At 36.8% G+C, this 22,531-nt stretch overlaps 1 protein-coding gene across 1 annotated transcript in view; it reads left to right on the forward strand.

The window, feature by feature from the left end:
• Window positions 1–22,531, forward strand: part of MTMR10 (myotubularin related protein 10) — a 119,271-nt gene that overhangs the window by 57,869 nt on the left and 38,871 nt on the right. Inside the window, exons 3-6 of the mRNA XM_007949899.1 lie at window positions 1,161–1,297; window positions 3,145–3,217; window positions 3,702–3,844; window positions 20,791–20,881. Of these exons, the coding sequence (XP_007948090.1) occupies window positions 1,161–1,297; window positions 3,145–3,217; window positions 3,702–3,844; window positions 20,791–20,881 (444 nt within the window). The remainder of the gene's footprint in view (window positions 1–1,160; window positions 1,298–3,144; window positions 3,218–3,701; window positions 3,845–20,790; window positions 20,882–22,531) is intronic.

Consider the following 22,531-nt stretch of genomic DNA (forward strand, 5'->3'; position numbering starts at 1 on the left):
GAGTGTCCTTGGGGTTGCTGGAAAGCAGAACGTGTTCTTAAGCCCCAGGAATCTGCGAGAGCACTATCTCTTTAAATATCCAAAATAGTCAAGCCACTTTTAAACCTTCAAAATGGCAGTACCTCTGTATCGGCAAAAGTCTACAGCTCAGCCTGCCTTTCTCTTCACCTTCTCCGTGTATTCCCCAGCCACTAGAGCAGTCCTCTGTGCAGTCCCTGGCTAGCAGGGCTGGTTTTTAGGTTAATTCTCAGGTCCTACCACCACTCGGTAATCTCCAAGCTGTTTGTGCCGTGTCATCAGGATCGCTGCCAGACCGCAGCTCTGTATGTCTCCTTTTTTGGTATTTTCATGCAAATTCTTCTTCTGTTTGAGGTTTAGTCCACTTCTGTATCCTTCCCTTCAAGGCTCAGGGGTCCAAGATTTTCTTCTGTGTCTGTGTTAATTGGTTTCCCTTTTGTTTGTTGAAGAGGGTCTGTGCAGTCTTTCTGCCTGGTCCGCCATCTTTCTGCTATCCTGGAGGTGTTGTCTTGAGCCTTTTGTTTCCTACAAGGGTGTGATATCCATTCCTAAAGAGTGTGTATTTCTTTGTGTGCCTCATTTTCTAACTCTGAAGTGTCACTGTGAGAACAGGATGGACATTTATGTTATTAAATACCCATTGCTACTGAATTGATTCTAACTCATAATGACCCAGTGGGACAGAGTAGAACTGCACCATAGAGTTTCCAAGGATGTAAATCTTTATGAAGCTAAGTGCCATGTCCTTCTCCCACAGGGTGACTGGTGGATTTGAACTTCTGACCTTTTAGTTAGCATCCAAACACTTAACTACTGTACCACCACGGCTCCTCCATGTTATTAAGTATCAATAATTAGGGCAGTGTAGCACAGTAGTTACAAGTACAGGCTCAGGTTCAGCCTTTCTGGTTTAGCCCACTCAGATCCAAAAAGGTAATTTTGCCTCAGTTTCTATATCTTGCAAGTGGGAAACAACCTGTGTTATTGCTGTCACTGTTACAAGAAAGTAAAGCTCTTACTATGCCTGACAGCTAATGTACCTTCTTATCATCATCATCATGAAGTGTTCTTGGTCACTCAGTGACTGTGGACATTTTATCGTAGTAGTTAAAGCTCACACATGGTACTTTTCTTTTTTAAAGGAGAAATTGTTGTAAATGAAGTGAATTTTGTGAGAAAATGCATCGCAACAGACACAAGTCAGTATGATTTGTGGGGAAAGCTGATATGCAGTAACTTCAAGATTTCCTTTATTACGGACAATCCAATGCCATTACAGGTGGGTTTTATTTGTGTACTGTGTAGTTGTATCAAGGGTATTGATGCTAAGCAGCACATATTACTGTATAAATCACAAGTATGGAAAAATTATAACAGTTATTAATAACCAATTAAAGTAATGTTAAGAGCCATGGTGGGGCCCTGCTCAGTTGCAAACCAAAAGGTCAATGGTTTGAACCCACCAGCCACTCCACAGGAAAAAAATATGGTATTCTGCTTCATGAAAGTTTACAGTAGCCTTGGAAACACTATGAGGCAGTTCTGCTCTGCCCTTACAGTGTTGCTAAAAGTCGAAATTGACTTGATAGAAGTGGATTTTTGGTTTTTAATCTAATGTTGGGAATGTGTTATATTAAAATTCAAAATAAAGTTTAAATAGAATGTTAGGACATGAAGAATAGAATTAGTAGATGGTTTTAAGTCAACTGTGCTATGTTTATCCTTTGTGAACTTTTTTTTTTTAACCCTTTCAGTTAGGGAGTTACTGGTTCCTTGCTTCCAACTTCTTTAACCTGCTTATAAAAATAAAGATCTTATTTACTAGACATAAAAGGTAAAAATTATGTAGCAAAAACCTCTTTTAAATGCTATACGTTTTATTGATTTTATAATATTCTTAATTAATTTTTTCCCAAAAAATCAAGTCTAGTTTCTAGTGTATAGAGTAAAAAAAAACGAATCAGTAAAGTTTTCTTTAATAAGTTGATTTTATAATCTTACCATAAAACAATAATTTTGTTTTGTAAAATATCAGGCATTCATTTTATTAACTTAAAAATTCTAAATTGCTTTATGAGTACTTTTCTATTTCTGAAGAATTTTATACTTCTTCCTCTAGATCTTTCATTTATAATAGTAATTGTTCTCTAAATATTTATATATTAATCAAACTTTGAATTGAAGAATCTTTGTATAATATGTATTTCATATAGTCATGCATTTGTGTACCGTAATACTTCTTTTATTTTATTTGCTGTGTTTATTTTAGTCTTCAGTAGCTATATTTAGACTAAATTTAAGGCATTTACAGATTCCCAGTATGTAGAGTCATGGATATATTTGCATGTAGACTTGGGCTTTTCCCCTTTGTTCTTAGCTTCATTGACCCTAGGCTTTGCTATAAATGTGAAGCGTGTACCTGGAATAGTTAGTACTGACTTGACGGCACCTAACAACAACACCACCACCAGTAGAAAAATAACTTAAACCAGTGCTCTACTTTTTGCAGGTTAATTGTGTCAACTATGTCCTTGGTTTGAAAATGGACATAAAGTATTTAACAGGTGGTGGTAGAAGGGAATGAGCTCTAGTTTTCCAAAAGCTCTTTCTAAAGATTTTTGTTTTAACATTTTATTTCTCGTAACTTTCTACTCTAGGAAAGATAGAATTATATTCTGTTCTAAAATCTCTACATTGTAATAAACAAGCTATGATTTTACCCATTTAAGTCTGGTGACTTTAGGAACCCCTTTTTATTTATTATATTTATGACAGTTTAACTGGAACTAGACAAACAAATGTTTGCCTCTGAAGTGATTGATAATATTACATGTTTTGGATATGAAAATGGCTTTGTGGTATATATTTTAACCCAATTTCATGTTAAAAAATTAGGAAGAAAGGTAGAGAGCATGAACACAGCCTATATCTATTTTTCTTTATCCTTGTTTTACTTCTAAGGTTTGTTGTAAGATACTGTATCCTTAGACTGTCATAGCTACACAGGCAATGACTTTTTGGTTTTTTTAGAGATAGTCATCACAGTTTCTTATCACACTTAAAGTAAGGCTTATTATTATGAAGTTTTTGGGAAAAAAATTAACATGAATATAATTTTTATTTCAGAAATTCCATTATAAAAACCTTCTCCTGGGTGAGCATGATGTCCCATTAACATGTATTGAGCAAATTGTCACAGGTATGTAGTATTCTTTACTCAACCTATAAAAGTTAATTCTGGAAATACTACTTGAGGAGTTAATTCCTCTCAAATACCTAGGTTTGAATATTATTTCTGTAGACTTATTTTTCCTTTTTTTTTGAGTCCTAGGAACATTATATAAAAGGGAGGAGTTTAGAAGTTATTTTAAAAAGGAGATGTACATTGTCTTTTTTTTTTTTCCCGCATTTTCTGAGTATTTTTATCTTCTTTTTAATAAAGTTTTAATGATTAAATGTATCCAGATGTTGATGATCTTGTTCAAAGAACAGTTTAAATACTTTCAAGTGAAGGTAAAAAAGACTCTCCAAAGTTGTAAGAGCTATAGACAAATATTCTAGAGAAATATTGCTTAAGTAATGGATTTACCTTTAAATTATTTTCATTACAAATTTGTTAAAGAATGAATACTAAAGAGCAAGTAACAAGAATTCTTATGTATTTTCTTTCTTTCTTTTTTTAGTAAATGACCACAAGAGGAAGCAGAAAGTCCTAGGCCCCAACCAGAAACTAAAATTTAATCCAACTGAGTTAATTATCTATTGTAAAGATTTCAGAATTGTGAGATTCCGCTTTGATGAGTCAGGCCCTGAAAGTGCCAAAAAGGTAATACTGTTAAGTTTTATCAAGTTCTAGGTTCTGAATTTTACCAATTTCAGTTCTGTAGGGAAGTTCTCATTTCTCAGTTGCTTACATTTGTTAGGGGAAGTCACCATCAGATACCTTCCTAAGTATTAAGTCAAAGCCAAGAATATTACTAGAGCTATTTGCTTGAACTAGTTTATGGCTGCTCTAAAGTACTATGTATGATGTTATTACCTCCTAAAATATTAAAACTAGAATGCCATGTGGAAATTAACATACCTTTTAATTAATTAAATTAAAAGGTATGTTAATTAAATTAACATACCTTTTAATTTCTTTCTTAAAAAGGTTGAGAAGTCAGAGATATGCTGTAATTGAGGTTTGGTAAGACTTTTAATTTGGTACCTCAGAACTTTATGAACAAACTGAAAACTGTGACTTAAGTTATGTGAGAGATAAATAGTTAGGAGAGGCCTAATAATCATTAGTGGTTTAAAGAAATAATCAGTGAATTGATTTGAATGATTCTCAGCGGGGACATTCAAAAAACTAAGGACTTTTAAATTGGCCTTATCTTTCCCTGCCTTCTAGGGAATATTTATTGCCTACTTATGAAGTAAAACTCAAGAGCAAATATTCCAGTTCTCTCTGATTCCCTGTTTGGCTTAGGCAGAAGAAAGAAGCTAGTACACCTGATCCCCTTCTTCTCTGCTGACTGTGGTACGGCAAACCAGAGAATAACAATGAATTTCTAGGAGAAAGCCTATTTCCATATATTAGGAGTAGAAGAACAATGTCTTAGTAGAATAGAAACATGCTTTTCTGACAAATGAGGCAGCTTTTGCATTACCAAGAAATGGCTGCATTTGTTTTCAATGGTTAAGACTTTCTGCAGTAAAATTTCTGTTTCTATCAAAATGACGCTATCAAGAAGATCATAAGGCAGCTGTTTTCATATGCTTTGACAAGGAAATGGTAGATTTGTTTCTAGGATTAATGCCAGTTATGTCTTCATAGGATAGCAAATATGATACAACTGTCTGCAAATGTCTAGTAGAATGAAGGTGGGTTCTGTGGCTAAAAGATTTTACTTAGCATCTGGAAATCCACCTATCAGCATGCTACATTTTTGAAAATTTAAGTAGATTACTTTTAAGGCCCCTTACAGCTGTCAGATTTTGCGGTTTATGCTTCTGGTATTTTATCAGTTTGAAATGCCTCTTCATCAGTTGCTCATGTACAAATTCATATTGAAGCTGAAGAAAATTAAAACAAGTCCATGTGAGCCGAAGTATGGCCTTGATTATATCCCTCCTGAATTTAGAGCCCATCTGAAGAATAGACTTGAAGCGTTGAACACCAGTGACCAAAAACCAGACAAGTTGTGGGATGACATCAAGAACCTCATACATGAGGAAAGCAAAGGTCATTAAAAAACAAGAAAGGAAAAAAAAGACCAAAATGAACATAAGAAGAGACTCTGAAACTTGCTGTTGAATGGAAAGTAGCTAAACTGAAAGGAAGAAATGACAAGATAAAGGAACTGAACAGAAGATTTCAAAGAGCAGCTCAAGAAGACAAAGTAAATTTTAATGAAATGTGCAAAAACCTAGAGTTAGAAAACCAAAAGGGAAGAACACGCTTGGCATTCTCAAGCTAAGAACTAAATAAAAAATGCAAGCCTTGAGTTGCACTATTGAAGGACTCCATGGGCAAAATGTTGAATGGTGCAGGAAGCATGAAAAGAAGATAGAAGGAATACACAAAATGACTGTACCAAAAAGAAGTGGTCAATGTTCAGTTATTTCAGGAGGTGGCATATGATCAAGAAACAATGGTTCTGAAGGAAGATGTTGAAGCTCCACTGAAGGAATTAGTGAAAGACAGGACTCCAGGAATTGATGGAATACCCATTGAGATTTTTCAACAAATAGATGCAGTGTTAGAGGCACTTACTCATCTATGCCAGGTAATTTGGAAGACAGCTACTTGGCCAACTAATAGGCAGACACCCATATTTGTACCCATTCCAAAGAAAGGGGATCCAACAGAATGTGGGAATTTTTAAATATCATTAATATCATAAGATTTTGCTGAAGATAATTCAGAAAATGGTTGCAACAGTACATTGACAGGGAACTACCAGAAATGCAAGCTGGATTCAGAAGAGGATGTGGGACAAGAGAAATCATAGCTGATGTCGGATGGATCTTGGCTGAAAGCAAGAAATACCAGAAGGATGTTGTGTTGAATTGTTTGATGTGGCTCTTCTAGCAGTTGTTCTCCATTTTGAGATGTATTATAAATCTTATTATCCATGCCTTTTTAAGGTGGTGTGGTAGTTAAGGTCATGTGTCAACTTGGCTGGGTAGCTGTTAGTAGTCATTCTCTGTACTGACTGGCAGTCAGCTCTGTGGTGTTGACTGCCAGTCATTTCTCATTTGCTGTGAAAAACTAAATAGCTGCTGATTGTTAGAACCATCCACTTGCGTTATTTCTATTGGAGCAGCACAGATGGAATGAATCTTGAGTCCCACCTTGCTGGAATGTATAACTCAAATCACCACCCTTAGCTTCCTTGATAGTATACCTATGAATCTTCTGGGAAGGTTTGCACTCCTCTTGTTCCAGTTCTACGTTTTGGCTCATTGTCATCTCACCTCTGGATTTGGGACAGCAGCCATCATCTGATCTTCTGATTGAGGTTCGTCAAGCCATAAGAATTGGGAGGATCCTCCAGACCTACTTACAGACCTGGGACTTGCCAGCCTTCCAGCCTTCATCACTACTATGTGAGACGATCCCTTGGGTATCTGTGAGGTGTTACAGCAAAAAATAGAATCCTAAGAGGGGGGCAATTGCTAAGAGGAGGAGTTAATGTCTGAAATGATGGAGTGGCACAGTAGTTTGAACATTTGGGACAGCTTTAACCTCCGCCTCATGGGGACTGGCCTTGTGCTGATCTTTCTAAGAGAAATTGTTCAAGCAATTGGTGTGAGAGTGGTGGGATTCGCTGCAACGGCCCAGACTTGCTGGAATATGTAGTTTTGGGAGAAAGGACATAAACGGGAAAGTAAGAAACCTTTGGCCTCTGGGTGGGATAAAAGACACCCATGGATGAAGCAGCTCTTTTGTTGAGATCAGTCACCCAAGGCAAAAACTATTCATGGGACCTCGGAGAGGTGGATCTAACTCCTGAGGAATTGGCTAGTTGCATGTATATGGAAGTACAGAATGATGAGGAAAAGGCAAGACTTACAATACCTTGGTTGCTGTTATCAGCAATAGCTTCAATGGCAGGGAAAAAGAATGTAGAGGCAGACTGTAGCACTGAATTAAGCTCAGATCCAGTCCAATTAGAGGTATGACCACTAGTTTCAGGGCCTACCCAGAAGGGAAGAATTGTGTCAGAACAACAACAGTACCTGTACAACTACTGGTCACCAGAAAGGTAGTCCAGGAAGGGAACGGGCAAAGCCAAGAAACTATAGAAAGCAGAGGATATAGTGTGAAAGAGCTGCTTCAGTTTGTAGATGAGTATCGTCAGCTTCCTGAGGAACCTTCACTAAAATCAATTGTGAGAGTGACTAATTTAGGGGCAGTGTCTTTAGTTTGGAATATTGTAGAGTGGAAGAGTATGTTTGGATTAATGCAAGACCCACAATTCACTATGAAACAGGAACAAATGTTGATCTAAGATCCATTTACAGGGCAGGTTAACCGAGAGGGGGCAGCCAGTCTGTTGGACTGGATAAAATTTGCAGTCAGTTTTGTGTATCTTGAGAAGAGAAACTACCTCTCTCCCTCTCTAAAATACCCCCGGAACACTCCAGAGGAAGCATCTAATATGCTGCTTATGCAAGCCATGCTGGAATGGCTTTATGGTGATGAGGGTATTCACCCAATGAGTATGCCTCTTACACAGGTCATGCAGATATGGTAATCAAGGGAGCCCCTTCTACATGGACACCCCATGTAACTCTGCTATTGCAAAACAAAGCAACAATCTGACAAACTCTGTCAGGTCTGTTAGTGCAACTTCCCTGCGTGGGTCTTAAAAATGCAGAAAGCATAAGAGTGATTGGTAGGAGAATGGAAAGGGGCAATAGGGAAAAAACTTATCTCAACAGGTCGGAGATTTTTCGATGGCTGTTGAGGAATGGGATGAATATAGCAGACATTGATGGAGTTGAGACAAGGGTGCTAATGCAGCACTACAGGAGGTTGGGTGGACCAGTGGAAACTCCTGCTGGTCCTGCCACCTTAAGGAGGCCTAGACAAGTTCATTCTAATCACTCCACTCAGGAACTCCCACCTGGGACCAGTTGAAGCAGACTCAGCTAATTGATGAAGACAGACTGACAGGGGGGCCAGGACCTTCTAGTCCAGCCCCCAGTAGGGGACCTGAGGCCATATGCACATGTGTGGGTAGAATGGTCTGGGGATGGTGAAGAGACCTTGGGACTCGTGGACACAGGAGCCCAATGTACAGTGATCCTGAAACCTGTCAATGAAATGTTGAAGGGGCCTAAGGTCAGACTACAGGAATATGGGGATGCAGCAGTTGATGGGACTAAGGTGAAAGTTTGGATGAGAATTGGAAGATTTAAACAGACGTTCTATGAAATAGTTGCATCTCCTTTATCTGACTGTATTATTGGTATGGATATTATATCTAATTGGATACCATAGACTGCCAGAAGAATGAACAAATCTGTCCTGGAAAAAGTACAGCCGTGATGCTCTTTAGAAGCGAGAATGGCCAAACTTTGTCTCACCTGCTTTGGTCATGTTTTCAGGAGGGACCATTCCCTTGAGAAGGGATATCATGCTTGATAAAGTGCAGAGTCAGCGAAAAAGGGGGAGACCCTAAGCAAGATGGATTAACACAATGGTTGTGTGATGGACTCAAGTATAGCAAGGATTGTGAGGATGGCACACAACTAGGCAGTGTTTCATTCTGTTGTACATAGGGCTGCTGTGAGTTGGAGACAACCTGACAGCACCTAACAACAACACAACAACATTCTTATATAGAAAGAGTACAAAAATGATTAAACATAGACTGTATATAAAAGTGCTTTATCCGTGTTCAAAACGGAAAAGCCAAACTCACTCCCATTGAGTTGACTGATGCATAGCAACCCCCATTGGGTTTCCAAAGCTGTAAATTTTTACAGAAGCAGATTGCCTCATCTTTCTTCTACAGAGCATCTGGTGGGTTTGAACCACCAACCTTTTGGTTAGCAGGAAAGTGCCTTACCTACTATAGCACAAGAGCTCCTTTTTTTTTTAGCCAAGTTACTCTTCTGAATTTAAATATACTTGTAATTTAATCCACAAAAGCATCAAGAACCTACTGATAAAAACAAAGTTTAACTTCAAAATGTGGATAATCTCAAGAATAGGAATACTATGGAATTTGTGTTAGTACAGAATATTTTTTTAATGAAAAATGGATAAAATTGGCCCAACATTTTTTCAGAAAGTTTTCATTTGTCGTACTCTCCACTATATTTTTCAGATATTATTTCAGTAAGTCGTCTTAAGTAGACACTGTTATCATTTGTCTTAGTTCTTGAGCTATCTGAACTATTTGTTGATCATTTATTATATGTGTGGTAGTGTGTTAAGATTTTCAAGATAGAAGAATAAGATAGTTTCTTGCTCTGAAGAGCTTAAGGCTAGTTGAGGAGATAAAGCATAAACAATAGTGTAAAGTAGCAGCAGATAACAAGTTTCTGCACACATGATTAGTTGTCAGATGCACAAAACAGATACATATCTGAGCATTCAGGATAGCCCTTATTGTATTGCTGGTGAGTGATCAGGGAAGGCTGATTGAACTGTTACCATGAAATAGGTTAGTCCATATTTTAATGTCTTTTCCTATGACCAAGTTTTTGGCAAAAATCTTTTTCCCAATGTTTTAAAATAATTAAAAAAACAAGCAAACATGTTACCTCATGCCTGAAAGAAATATTCTTTTGTTTCATAGGTTGTACAGTCAATGAGGAAAAAAGTACAGGAGGAAAACAGAGGCATTAGAAATACAGAGGTTTTTGTTTTATTTTGTTTTGCAATTTACATTTTTTCAAACACAGGAGGTTAAGTCACATGTGACTACCTAAAACTAATGGCTTTGAGTGTTAAAAATTCTGGTATAGACTTCTGGTAAGTTGGTGGAATAGGCAGACAAGTTATATAGACCCTCTTCAACAAAGAAGAGAGAAACCAGTTGACACAGATAATGGAGGATAATCTTAGAGCCCTGAGCTTTGAATCCAGAAGTGGATTAAACACCAACTAGTAGAAGAACCTGCATGAAAACAGTGAGTAAGGAGACAGATGGAACTGCAGACTGTCAGCTGTCCTGATGGTACGGACAGCCTGAATATTTCTAATTGTTGTTAGGACCTCAGAATTAACCTAAAAATTGGCTCTGTTCACTAGGGGCTGTGTGGATAACTGCTGGTGGCTGATGACTAAAAAGGGAAACAGTAAAGAAAGCGACAAACTGAACTGTAGATTTTCCGCGTTCTGGAGGGCACAGCTATTTTGAATGTATACAAGCAGCAAGCATTTTGGATATTTAAAATGACAGCATTCTTGTTCATATTCCAGGGACCTAAGAACAGGCTTTGTTTGCCAAGGACAGCACAGACATATGAGAGGCTGATGAGTAGAAAGGAGACAGGTGGTGAGTGCATAAGTGCTGCCAGCTAGTGAATAGAGGACACAGTGCCCTGCTTACTCAGATAACATCTAAAGAAAATCTTGGGCGACTCACTCCAGCGTATAATCACCAATTATATATAAGCACCAAAAAGTCACAGTGTCTCAGAGACAACACACCATTAGAGTCCACAAAAAGAAGCAAGATAAAGCAGTAGGAACAAGGGTCCAGGATATAGACTCAGAATACATCCCTGAGGGAGCAGTAGCATTGGAATTCCCTGATAAGGAATTCAAAAAAATTATATTTAGGTGCCTTCAGTGGATTGAGAGACAGATGAAAGAAAACACTGCCAAAATTGAGGGAAACACAAAACTATAGACAATTTTGGAAGACGATACAAGAACAAAATGACAAAATAAATGAAAAATTAGAAATGATAACAAAATCTACAGCTAGAAGTCCAAAATATTAACATTAAATTTTCAGAAATAGATAGCACATCGCATGGGCAAAGGAGTAGAATTGAATCAATGGAAGACAAGTACCTCAATACTTTACATATGAAAAAGGATGAATTAGAAAAAAAATCAAAGTGAAGGAAAGCCTAAGGTTCATGTGGGATACCATCAAAAGGAATAACCTACATGTAATCAGAATTCCAGAACAGGAAGAGACAAAACCCCAGAGAAAATTGTCGAAGATTTGTTGGAAGAGGATTTTCCCTGATAGGATGAAAGACGAGAATATATCTGTTCAAGAAGTCCAACAAACCCCAAACAGGATAGACCCCAAAAGAAAATCACCAAGACATATCATCATCAAATTCACCAAATTCAAAGACAAAGAATCCTGAAAGCAGCATGGAAAAAATAAAAAGTTACCTACAAAGGGCAACCAGTAAGACTAAGCTTTGATTTCTTGGCAGAAACCATGTAGGCAAGAAGGCAAGGGGATGATACATAGAAAAGCCTGAAAGAAAAAAATATCCAACCAAGAATTATATACCCAGCAAAATTGTCCCTCAAATATTAGGACATTTCCAGATAAGCAGAAATTAAGGCAATTTCTTGAAACCACATCAGCCATACAAGAAATGCTAAGGGAGTCTTTTGGACAGAGAACCAACAATAGCAAACAGCAACCAACTACTAACACACATGATGACATATTTCAGAAACAAACCCAATTATGGAAGTATACAAATTAAGCCTACAAGATTGTATACAGGGAACCAGAGTCATCTTGGCAAATAAAGACCACACAAAACAAAAAGAGGAAAAAAATTGTGTAGTTACAGAACTTCTAAACATTGAGGAAGTCAAGACATTGCAAGATAGAACGGCTTGTTCTAAACTTTGGAGGAAAATTATAAATCGCAGGGTAACCTCAAAGAAAAATTATAAACCTTCACGTCAGAATAAAAAGGAGGACACGTACAAATATTTGGCAAATTCTAAAACAATAGCAATGAAGGAAGTGATAACTTGATTCATAAACAAAACAAGCTCAGCACAGAACATTACATGAAACAAAGAAATCAACACCATCAAACAACACATAAGAAAATAACAGCTAAAAATTCATACTTAATTGATAACTGCACTGAATGTCAATAGATTAAATGCACCACTGAAGACATGGAGAGTTGCACACTGGATAAGAAACCATAACCCATCAATGTGCTGTCTTCAAGAGAAACAGAGAGAAAGACAAAGATAGACTAAAACTCAAAAGTTGAAAAAAGGTATACAAGTAAATAGCAACCTTAAAAGAGTTGTTATTACGTGCTGTCGAGTCAGACCCGACTCATAGCGACCCCTCCTTGGGTTTTCGAGGCAGTATCACTACAGAAGTAGATTGCCCCATCTTCCTTCCAAGGAGTGCCTGGTGGATTTGAACCGCCAGCCTTCTGGTTAGCAGTCAAGTGCCTTAGGCACTATGGGGTGGCAATATTAATTTCTGATAAAATTGACTTTAAGACAAAAACCACCGTAAGAGGCAAGGAAGGACATTATATAATGATTGAAGGATTGATTGAACAATAGGACATAACCATAATAAATATCTATGCAGCCAGTGAATGAGCCCCAAAATACATAAATCAGACGTTAACAGAATTGAAAAGATAAATAGATGATTCCATAGATGTAGTAGGAGACGATTTTACACCATTTTCAATCAAAGTTGGAACAACTGAAAAGCTCAACAAAGACGCAGAAGAACTAAACAATATAATCCACCAACTTGACCTTACAGACATCTACAGAGCACCTCACCCAACCACAGCACAATATACATTCTTTCCTGGTGCACATGGAACATTCTCCAGTATAGACTATATGTTAGGCCACAAAGCAAGCCTTAATAAATTTAAAAACACAAATACTGCAGAACATCTTCTCAGATCACAATGCTATAAAATTAGAAATCAATAATAGGAAGATCAACAGAAAAAGAGCAAACATATGGAAACTGAATAACACCTTCCTTTAAAATGACTGGGTAGTAGAAGAAATAAAATAAGAACTTCAAAAATTCCTTGAATCAAACGAGAATGAAAACACAACATCCCAAAATCTTGGGGACACAGCAAAACCAGTGATCAGAGGCTAATTTATAGCAATAAATGCACACGTCAAAAAAGAAGAAAGAGCCAGGATCAACACCTTAACCCAACATTTGATATGTTGCAACACCCATTCCTGATGGAAACTCTCAGCAAAATAAGAATAGAAGGGAAATTCCTCAACATAATAAAGGACATATATGCAAAAATAACAGCCAACTTTATGCTTAGCAGGAGAGAGACTGAAACCATTCCCCTTGTGAACAGAAACCAGACAAGGATGACCTCTATCACCACTTCTATTCAGCTTTGTATTGGAAGTCCTAGCCAGGGCAGTAAGGCAAGAAAGGGAAATCAAAAGCATCCAAGTTGGTAAAAAAAGACGTAAAACTACCCCTATTTGCTAATGATATGATCCTATACATAGAAAGCCCAAGACACTCAGCAAAAAAACTACTGGAACTAACTGAGAGGTTTAGCGTAGTGGCAGGATACAAGATCAACATAGGAAAATCAGTGGGATTCCTCTACACCAACAAAGAGATTGCTGAAAAGGAAATAAAGAAATCAATACCATTTACAGTAACTACCAAAAAATAATATACTTGGGACTAAATCTCGCTAGGCACACAAAAAATCTGTACCAAGAAAAAAATCCAAAAAACAACTATTAAAGACTACTGGAAGAAACCATAAGAGATCTACATAAATGGAAGAACATACCATGCTCGTTGATAGGAAGATTGAACACTATGAAAATGTCAGTACTACCCAAAGCAATCTGTGTATTCAATGCAATCCCAATTGAGATCCCATCACTGTTCTTTTAAGGATATGGAAAAACCAGTCACTAATTTTATATGGAAGGAAAGAGACCTTGGATAAGCAAAACACTGTTGAAGAAGAACAACAAAGGAGGAGGTTTCACACTCCCAGATCTCAAAACTACTACAAAGCCACGGTAGTCAAAAGAGCATGGTATTGGTACAATGACAGACATACAGACAAGACACACAGAAATGAGAACCAAGATATATCTCCATCAACCAGCTGATTTTTGACAGAGGGCTGAAATCCACTACATGGGGAAGAGATGATCTTTTTAACAAATGATGCTGGCAAACCTAGATATTCATTTGCAGAAAAATGAAATAAAATCTGTACTGCACACAAAAACTAACTCCAGATGGATCAAAGACTTAAATGTGAAATCTAAAACTATAAAGTTCTCAAGGAAAAAACAGCGGCAAATTTAGGGGCCCTCATTTATGGCATAGACTGTCAAGCATAACCCAAAATGCACAAACAGCAGAAGAGAAACTAGATGAAAGGGACCTTCTAAAAATTAAATTTTTATGTGCTTCCAAAGACTTCTCTAAAAGAGTAAAATGAGAACCTACAGATTGGGAAAAAATACTCAGTAACAATATGTCTGACAAGGGACTTACCAATAAAATTTATGAAAAAAAAACCTCCAACATCTCAACAACAAAAAGACAGTCTAGTTCAAAAGTTGGCAGAAGACATGAGTAGATCCTTCCTTCACCAAAGAGAATATTCAGGCTGTCAACAAAAACATGAAGAAATGTTTATGATCATTAGCCAGTGAAAACCAGAAAACTAAACTCATTGCCATAGAGTCAGATCCAACCCCTCCTTGGGTTTCCATAGCAACCCCTCTTTGGGTTTCCAAGGCGGTAGCACTACAGAAGTAGATTGCCCAGTCTTCCTTCCAAGGAGTGGCTGGTGTGTTTGAACCATCAGCCTTCTGATTAGAAGTTATATACCTTAGGCACTATGCCACAGAGCTCCTCATTAGCCATTAGAGAGATGCAAATCAAAACAACCATGAGATACCCTCTTGCCTCAGCACTGATAGCAAAGTTCAACAAGACAGAAAATAACAAATGCTAGTGAGGTTGTGGAGAGAGTGAGATTCTCATACATTGCTGGTGTGACTGTAAACATGATACAACCACTGTGTAAAGTAGTATGGTGATACCTTAAAAAGTTGGAATTAGAAGTACCATTTGATCAAGCAGTCCCATTACTAGGTGTTTATCCTAAAGAACTGAGAGCCAGGCCGAGAACAGACACATGCACACTCTTGTTCACTGCAGCACTATTTATAATAGCACACACACAAAAAAATCCTAAGTGCCCATCAACAGAAGAATAGACCAAACTCTGGTAGATCCACACAATGGAATACTATGCAACACTAAAGAATAATATGTTGTGTTGTTGTTATGTGCCGTCGAGTCGGCCCCAACTCATAGCGACCCCTCCTTGGGTTTCCGAGGCAGTATCACTACGGAAGTAGGATTGCCCAACCTTCCTTCCGAGGAGTGGCTGGTGGGTTTGAACCGCCAGCCTTCTGGTTAGCAGTCAAGTGCTTTAGCCACTATGCTACCAGAGCTCCTTAAAGAATAATATAGAATCTGCAAAACACTGCATAACATGAGTGAACTTAGAGAACATTATGCTGAGCGAAATAATTCAATCATAGGACAAATATTGTATTAGTTCATTATTGTAAAAAGTCATGGAAAGGTTTATATATAAAAGGAAATATTCTTTGGTGGTTACCAGCAGTGGGAAGGGAGGGGAGGGAACACTGCAAAAATAAAATTAAAATTCTGGCATATTCTTTCTTTTGAAGTAAAGTTTTTATCTAAAATTGGACTGTAGGAAGTTACAGCTTACTTTTATGTCCTGGAGACTTTGAATGCTAGGTTTGCTCTAGGAAGTGATTTGGTTTTATATATTGTTTTAAAATGACCAGGTGTATGTTTATAGTTCTCTGGGGGAAGTGAACCATTGATTAGTTTTGAAATATTGAAAATACTTATGTTTCTCTTTGAAATATAATCTTAAAATGTTAACTTGGTTCACACTTTGTTAAATGTTACTCTAAAGCCTTCTGGTTGTCTAATTGGTAGTATCAAATTTGTATTGTGAAAAAATTAGATTACTTTGTACAGCTGCATCTGTAAGCATTCATTCTCATTATCCTTTGGCTATCAAGGTAAGGATATCTACGAATGGTCTGTATAAGGAAAGATGGAATTTGATCATGCAGAATTGAACACCTAGCCTCATAGCAACTTGGAGATACCAGTTCCTTTTGAAGAATCTTTCCTCCAAAATGAGGGGATAAAAGATAGTTTTTAATGATTTATAGTATTAAAAAGATGTAAAAGGATAGGGAGCTAACTACTGGCCCATTGTCTCCACTTAATTCTAGAATTACTTGATCTCTGTGAGCCACTTGTTTAGTATACTTTATAGAATGAAAGTTCAACTAATATATTTACTGAACAAGTTGGCCTTTTCTTGAACTTTTTTTTCCCTTCAATCTGACTTACTCCTTGGTGGCTCTCAAACTGCAGTGATTAGAGAACCAGTTTTGTTTGCAAGTGTGATAGAACTTGATGAGGTTTGAGTATCATGGATTTGAGCTTCCTTAATGCTACACCCATAGTGCCTAAGGCACTTGACTGCTAACCAGAAGGCTGGCGGTTCAAACCCACCAGCCACTCCTCAGAAGGAAGGGTGGGCAATCTACTTCCATAGTGATACTGCCTTGGAAACCCAAGGAGGGGTCGCTACGAGTCGGGTTCGACTCAAGGGCACATAACAACAACAACAGTGCTACACCGTTAGAGGAGAAACCTGTATCTGTGGCTGTTTCTGGCTTCTTTCCAGACAAGAAAATCAGTTGTAGTCCAAGAATAGGCTCAAAAGTAGTTTGAATTTATTCTCTTCTCCCAATAAAATATTTGTTTGAAATTTAATGTCCTAATACAAAGATAGGAGCTCTGGTAGCATAGTGCCTAAGGCACTTGACTGCTAACCAGAAGGCTGGCGGTTCTAACCCACCAGCCACTCCTCGGAAGGAAGATGGGGCAATCCTACTTCCATAGTGATACTGCCTTGGAAACCCAAGGAGGGGCCGCTATGAGTCGGGTCTGACTCGACGGCACATAACAACAATACAAAGATTTTCTTTATTTCCTATGGTAACCATCCCCTCCGCAAAAAAAAAAAAAAGCACTGCAATTGAGTCAGTTCTGACTCTTTCCTTATGAATGACCAGAACAGATAAACTATTTCAAAGGCTTTTTTTTTTTTTAAAGATATGAGAAAAAAAAAAAAAAAAAAAGACTCAATACCATTGAGTCAATTTCTACTCATAGCGACCTCTGCTTGGGTTTCCAAGGTGGTATCTCTATGGAAGTAGATTGCCCAGTCTTCCAAACTGAAAACTTTAAAGATATAGTTTTTCTTAAAAACTTCTAATGTTTAGGGAGTAATTGTAATTTTACATGAGAGTGAGACCAACTGTTTTAAGTTTTTAACTCCTACTGGCAATGGAAGCTAGGAATGTGGACATAAGCTGTTGAAATAGTGTGTATGAAAGAGTTCAAAGAAAAGAACAGTATGGCTTTCTTCCTCTTTTCAAAATGTTCCATAATACCAGTGTGAGCTTATACAAATTAGGGATGTGCCTTTGTCTATGCATGCAAAGATACCCCTTACTTAGGTGGTGGTTGTGTTGTTGTTATGTGCTGTCGAGTTGGACCCGACTCATAGAGACCCCTCCTTGGGTTTCCAAGGTGGTATTTCTACGGAAGTAGATTGCCCAACCTTCCTTCTGAGGAGTGGCTGGTGGGTTTGAACCTCCAGCCTTCTGGTTAGCAATCAAGTGCCTTAGGCACTAAGCTACCAGAGCTCCTAGAATTTTTTATAGTCTTCGGTAAATGTAGATGCGACTACACTCTGTCTAGCCTTTATAAATTTTGTGTTACGCTGTTTTTAAAGAGCTTTTCAGAAATTGGCTGTGTTTTTTGAGTAGCAGATAAACTTTGTTTGTTTTTGCTTCATAGCCACTGAAAAACATATTTCACAGTCAGTGGTCTGTGAATTTCTTTTGTTTAACCAGGACTAGTGACTATTTTATATAAATGTGCTAGAAAAAGTAATATGTTAGCATTATTGGCTTTAGAGCACTTACCTTAATATATTAGTAACTAAGTTTGCCACTTAGTATTTTTAGTGGAGCCACTGTTGTTCACAAAGCACCTTGAGAAAGCAACTGAAAAGAGAGCACACATTGTAAAGGTCTACAGGTCTTTCACCATGTCTGCTCAGAGAGGCCATTCTTGGTTTCCTCTCTAAATTATTAATCTGCTTCCCTCTTCCTTCACTAACACTTCTTATCTTCCTTCCTTGCTTTGTTTTTCTCCTTTAGCAATTACAGTTACCTAGCTGACTGTGTTTTTTCTTGTTTATTCTCTGTCTCCCCCACTAGAATGTAAACTTGAGGACAAGGATCTATGTCTGTTTTGTTCATTGCTATATCCCTAAGAATTAGAACATAGTAGATGCTCAGTAAATATTTTTGAATGAATGAGAGACAACCATAATCTTTGAGGAATCAAACTTAATGGTAGTAGTTTAAAAAAAAAAAAAAACACCTATGGCCTAGTTTTTATCCACATTCATAACCATTATTTGAATAATTTAAAAGTAAAACTACATAGTCACAAGTAAAGAGGTGTTTTACATTGAAACTGTCATTCAGAAAAAAGGGTTTCTAGGATTAATACTGTAAAATTGACTCAATCTAGGAAGGCTGGTGTAGAGAATATTGTAGAACAGAGATGTAAATTACAGAGACAGCATGGTTAGCTGGGAGGAATAGAAGGATTTCCCAAGCAAAGTGGGTGACAAAGGAAATGACTGGGCTAAGTCAGGCCAGCTGTGTGCAAACATGTTTGTTTTTGACCAGGAGCTAGTAGGGGTAATACTGGGAAGGTAAGGTATATCCTCAACAAGATGGATTGATTACACTGGCTGTAGCGATGTGTTCAAGTATGGCAACGATTGTGAGGATACAGGACCAGACAATGTTTTGTTCTGTTGTACATAGGGTCACTGAGTCGGAACCGACTCAGTGGCACCTAACAACAAAGGTTGGCTGGTAGAGGAGAACCAGTTTTGTGGATAATCAAGAATAAGAAGATTTAATCTATTACGCAGGTATCTGGGATCCACAGCAAATTATCAAGGGAGCAAAATGATTGGTCAAATTTACACCTTTAGAAGAGAATTCTTAAATGTTGTGGACTTTTAGAATGTAGGGAAGCCCACGGTGGTGCTGTAAGGTGAGTACAACCTAAGGACTTGGCTTTGGTAGTGCAAAGAATCGGGACAAGTATGACCCGTGTTGTAGAGAAAAGTGCAACAGTGCTTATCAACTAAATATGGTGCCCAGAAGAATAGAAAGTGATGAGAACTTTCTCAAAGATACAGACTTAAAGTAGTTTTGTTGCTAGAAGTTGTGCTTTAGGAAAAGATTGTTGAGCAGATGAGGCATGTAGATAACCATCTCATTTTTTAAGTGAGACCCTTATAGAAAGCTCCCCTGCAGACATTGAGAAAGTCAAGATAATAAGTAATTTCAGAAAACTGTTGTTGTTAAAACTAAAAATAATTGCTAATACCTGTCCTGTTTGCTATATATTGTAATTAGTAAGACAGGAAGCATTATATAGAAGACTTTTAAACTGTGTTTTAAATAGCAAGCTGACACATACTGGTTAACAGAATTTGCATAAACTCACTCCAGACATCACTAATTTGACAGGAACTAGCAATTAACTAAACTTTGCTTATTTGCTTGCTTGCTCACTATTGCAAGTATGTCATTCTGGCTTTAATGCTTTACTTTTAAAAGGTATTTAATCTTTTTGAGTAAGGTCATCTACTTTTCTCTCTCTGTGTATGTCTTAAGTTTCTTCTTTCTTCTTTGCTCATTTAAGAGTATTTAATATCCCCCAAAGTCTAGCCCAGGACTTTGTAGGCATAGTGCTCTGTCCTTCATTCCATCCCATAGCAGCTGAAAATAACAACCACCATATTTCTATGTGTGGAGGTAGGCCAGGCATGCAGTAAGAACACTGACTCTTACTACAACCCTTACCACAATAGGTATTATCTCCACATTACAGATGAGCAGAGAGAGGAGTTGACTTCACACAAATTACTTAACAAGTGAAAGGAAGAGTGAGATTAAAACCTTGATCTCTTTGATTCAAAAGCCCATGTTTTTCTCCTTAATGGACACAGTCTTAAGCCATTTTTCTCTAAATATGGTTTTTTAAATGCACCTCTTTGAACCAGCCTTGTATTTTATAGTTTCTTCCTAAAAGGTTGGTTTTCTTTCTTTTTCCTGGTAATTGAGTCATGTCTACTAGGTTTAGATTTTTTAGTACATGAGGGATGAAGATTAAAATGTCATGCCTTATATTAACCCTTCCAAGTTGCTGATATTGAATCATAACACTCCAAAAATGAAACTGTTTTACTTTTATTTAGGAATGGATATGTCATATCCTTTTTGTAGAATGCTTCTTTAGCTTTCAGGTTTCATTTATTTGAATAAAACTACTCTCCTGTAAAAATTTAACTCTCTAAACACTTAATGAATACTTATCATGTGCTAACTAGAGATGAAACAGTGCTGTGGGAGCACAATAATGAATATAGGTACCTGGCCTCAAAGGGCTCTTTCACATTCAATTTATCAACAGAAGAACATATAATTAAGTCTCTATAAATCACTACCCCAGGATAGCACTCCCAGAGATCAAGACCTTGTTGTACATTTCATTTAAGTGTGTTAAAATCAAATTCTAAATGTAGAATTTTTCCTAGGTATGCCTTGCAATAGCTCATTATTCCCAGCCAACAGACCTCCAGCTACTCTTTGCATTTGAATATGTTGGGAAAAAATACCACAATGAAGGTAAATATGAAAATGTTAAGTATTGTGACTAACTTTACATTGTGTAAATTTTGTTGTTTACCAGAAGCTTCCAAGTACATAAGCTTTAATGATTATACACTTGTTAGCTTCACAACTGTTAGAGAAGTAATCTACTAAAAGAATCCACGTTTGTCAAATTATATTTTTTTTGGAAAGTGACAAAGAAGAACCTATAAGCAACTATAAACATAGGCTTATAAGGGTCATGTCATATTTTACCTAGAGTTACTTTGGTTTGTATTTTTATGATAAAGAAAAATAGATCCCCCCCCCCCATTAATTGGTAGCTTGGGTTAAAGTAATCTTATCTTCTAAAAAAACTAAGAGACAATTGAAAAGCATGTTTTCTGACAGTATGTGATTTTATGCAAAAACTAAGTAAGTAAGTAAAAGCTTTTGGTGGATTTTTTCTAAGATCATCAAAATAATGACTTTCTATTCCTGAATAAGTTTCATAAAAGGAAGATAAAGATTTGTCCAAAGGACAGGTATATTCTAGATAGTTTTTGTAAAAACTTGTTAAAGTAAAATTGACCATGTATCTTTGTTAGCCAAGATACCACCAATGAAAATTCTAGATGATCATATAATTCTTTACATTCTGTTTATTTACAATATAATTTTAATAAACCATTTTTTAAAATCTCAGAAGGGAAAAAAAGAATACATTTCTGTGGGTTCATGATTACACACTGATCTACCTATGGTGGCATGTGTTCTCCCATTCTTTAAGGAAGAAAAATAAGTCAGCTTAGTGTTTATATTACAGACCCATTCACTCTAGCATGGTCTGGATGGGGATCTTACAAATTATTTATTTTACTAGACTTTTATATTTTGTTTCCTCAAGACACAGGATAGTAATTTAAATAACCTATATAATAGAAATATATTCCAATATAACTGTATTGTAAAATATTAAACTGTGGTAACATACACAGTATTTGCAGACACATACAGTATAAGTACTTATTACTTTAAAAGATATTTATCAACACTATAGAGATGATTTATAAAAATGCCTTGTTGATAGCTTTTATCTTATAGTACTGTATTTCTAGAAGTTAGGAAACAAAAGTATAACTTAATTTTTCTTAACAAGATGTACGCTAATTGTCACTTAGGCTTGAACAAAAGTTTTTAAAGTTTATTAATATAAACATTCATTTGACTAAAAACAGTTAAAATATTATAGACCTGATGCTGTTAATCAGGGACATTTTCCTTTGGATCATCATTAAACTCCAGAACTGTGATCATCAAAGTTATCTTCAATAATAATCTCACCTAAAGTTCAAAGAGAAAAGCCGAAATGGAAGTTTCAAGCAATATGAGTTGTAGGAATGTCTTTGATTCCTACTTAAATTTGCTTATATAGAGACTAGTTTTCAGTGCTAATTCTTTTCTCATAAAAATGATTCAGTCCAGTGTACAATTCCATAACCTTCTGCAGCAGTGTCATGACTTGGGCTCAGCAAATACAATAAACTTTATTATACAGTTGGTAGCCTGATGCTTTGGCTAAGTTACTTTTCTTTTTCCACATTTTTCTTCATCCGTTCCTTGTGGCATCTCTGGGTTAATACTTTTAAACAGTTTATTCAACGCATAACTCTTCTAATCAGTTAA

Source organism: Orycteropus afer, unplaced genomic scaffold (genome assembly GCF_000298275.1).
Source record: "Orycteropus afer afer isolate SDZICR_OR568_19922 unplaced genomic scaffold, OryAfe1.0 scaffold00256, whole genome shotgun sequence".
Taxonomy (NCBI): Eukaryota; Metazoa; Chordata; class Mammalia; order Tubulidentata; family Orycteropodidae; genus Orycteropus; species Orycteropus afer.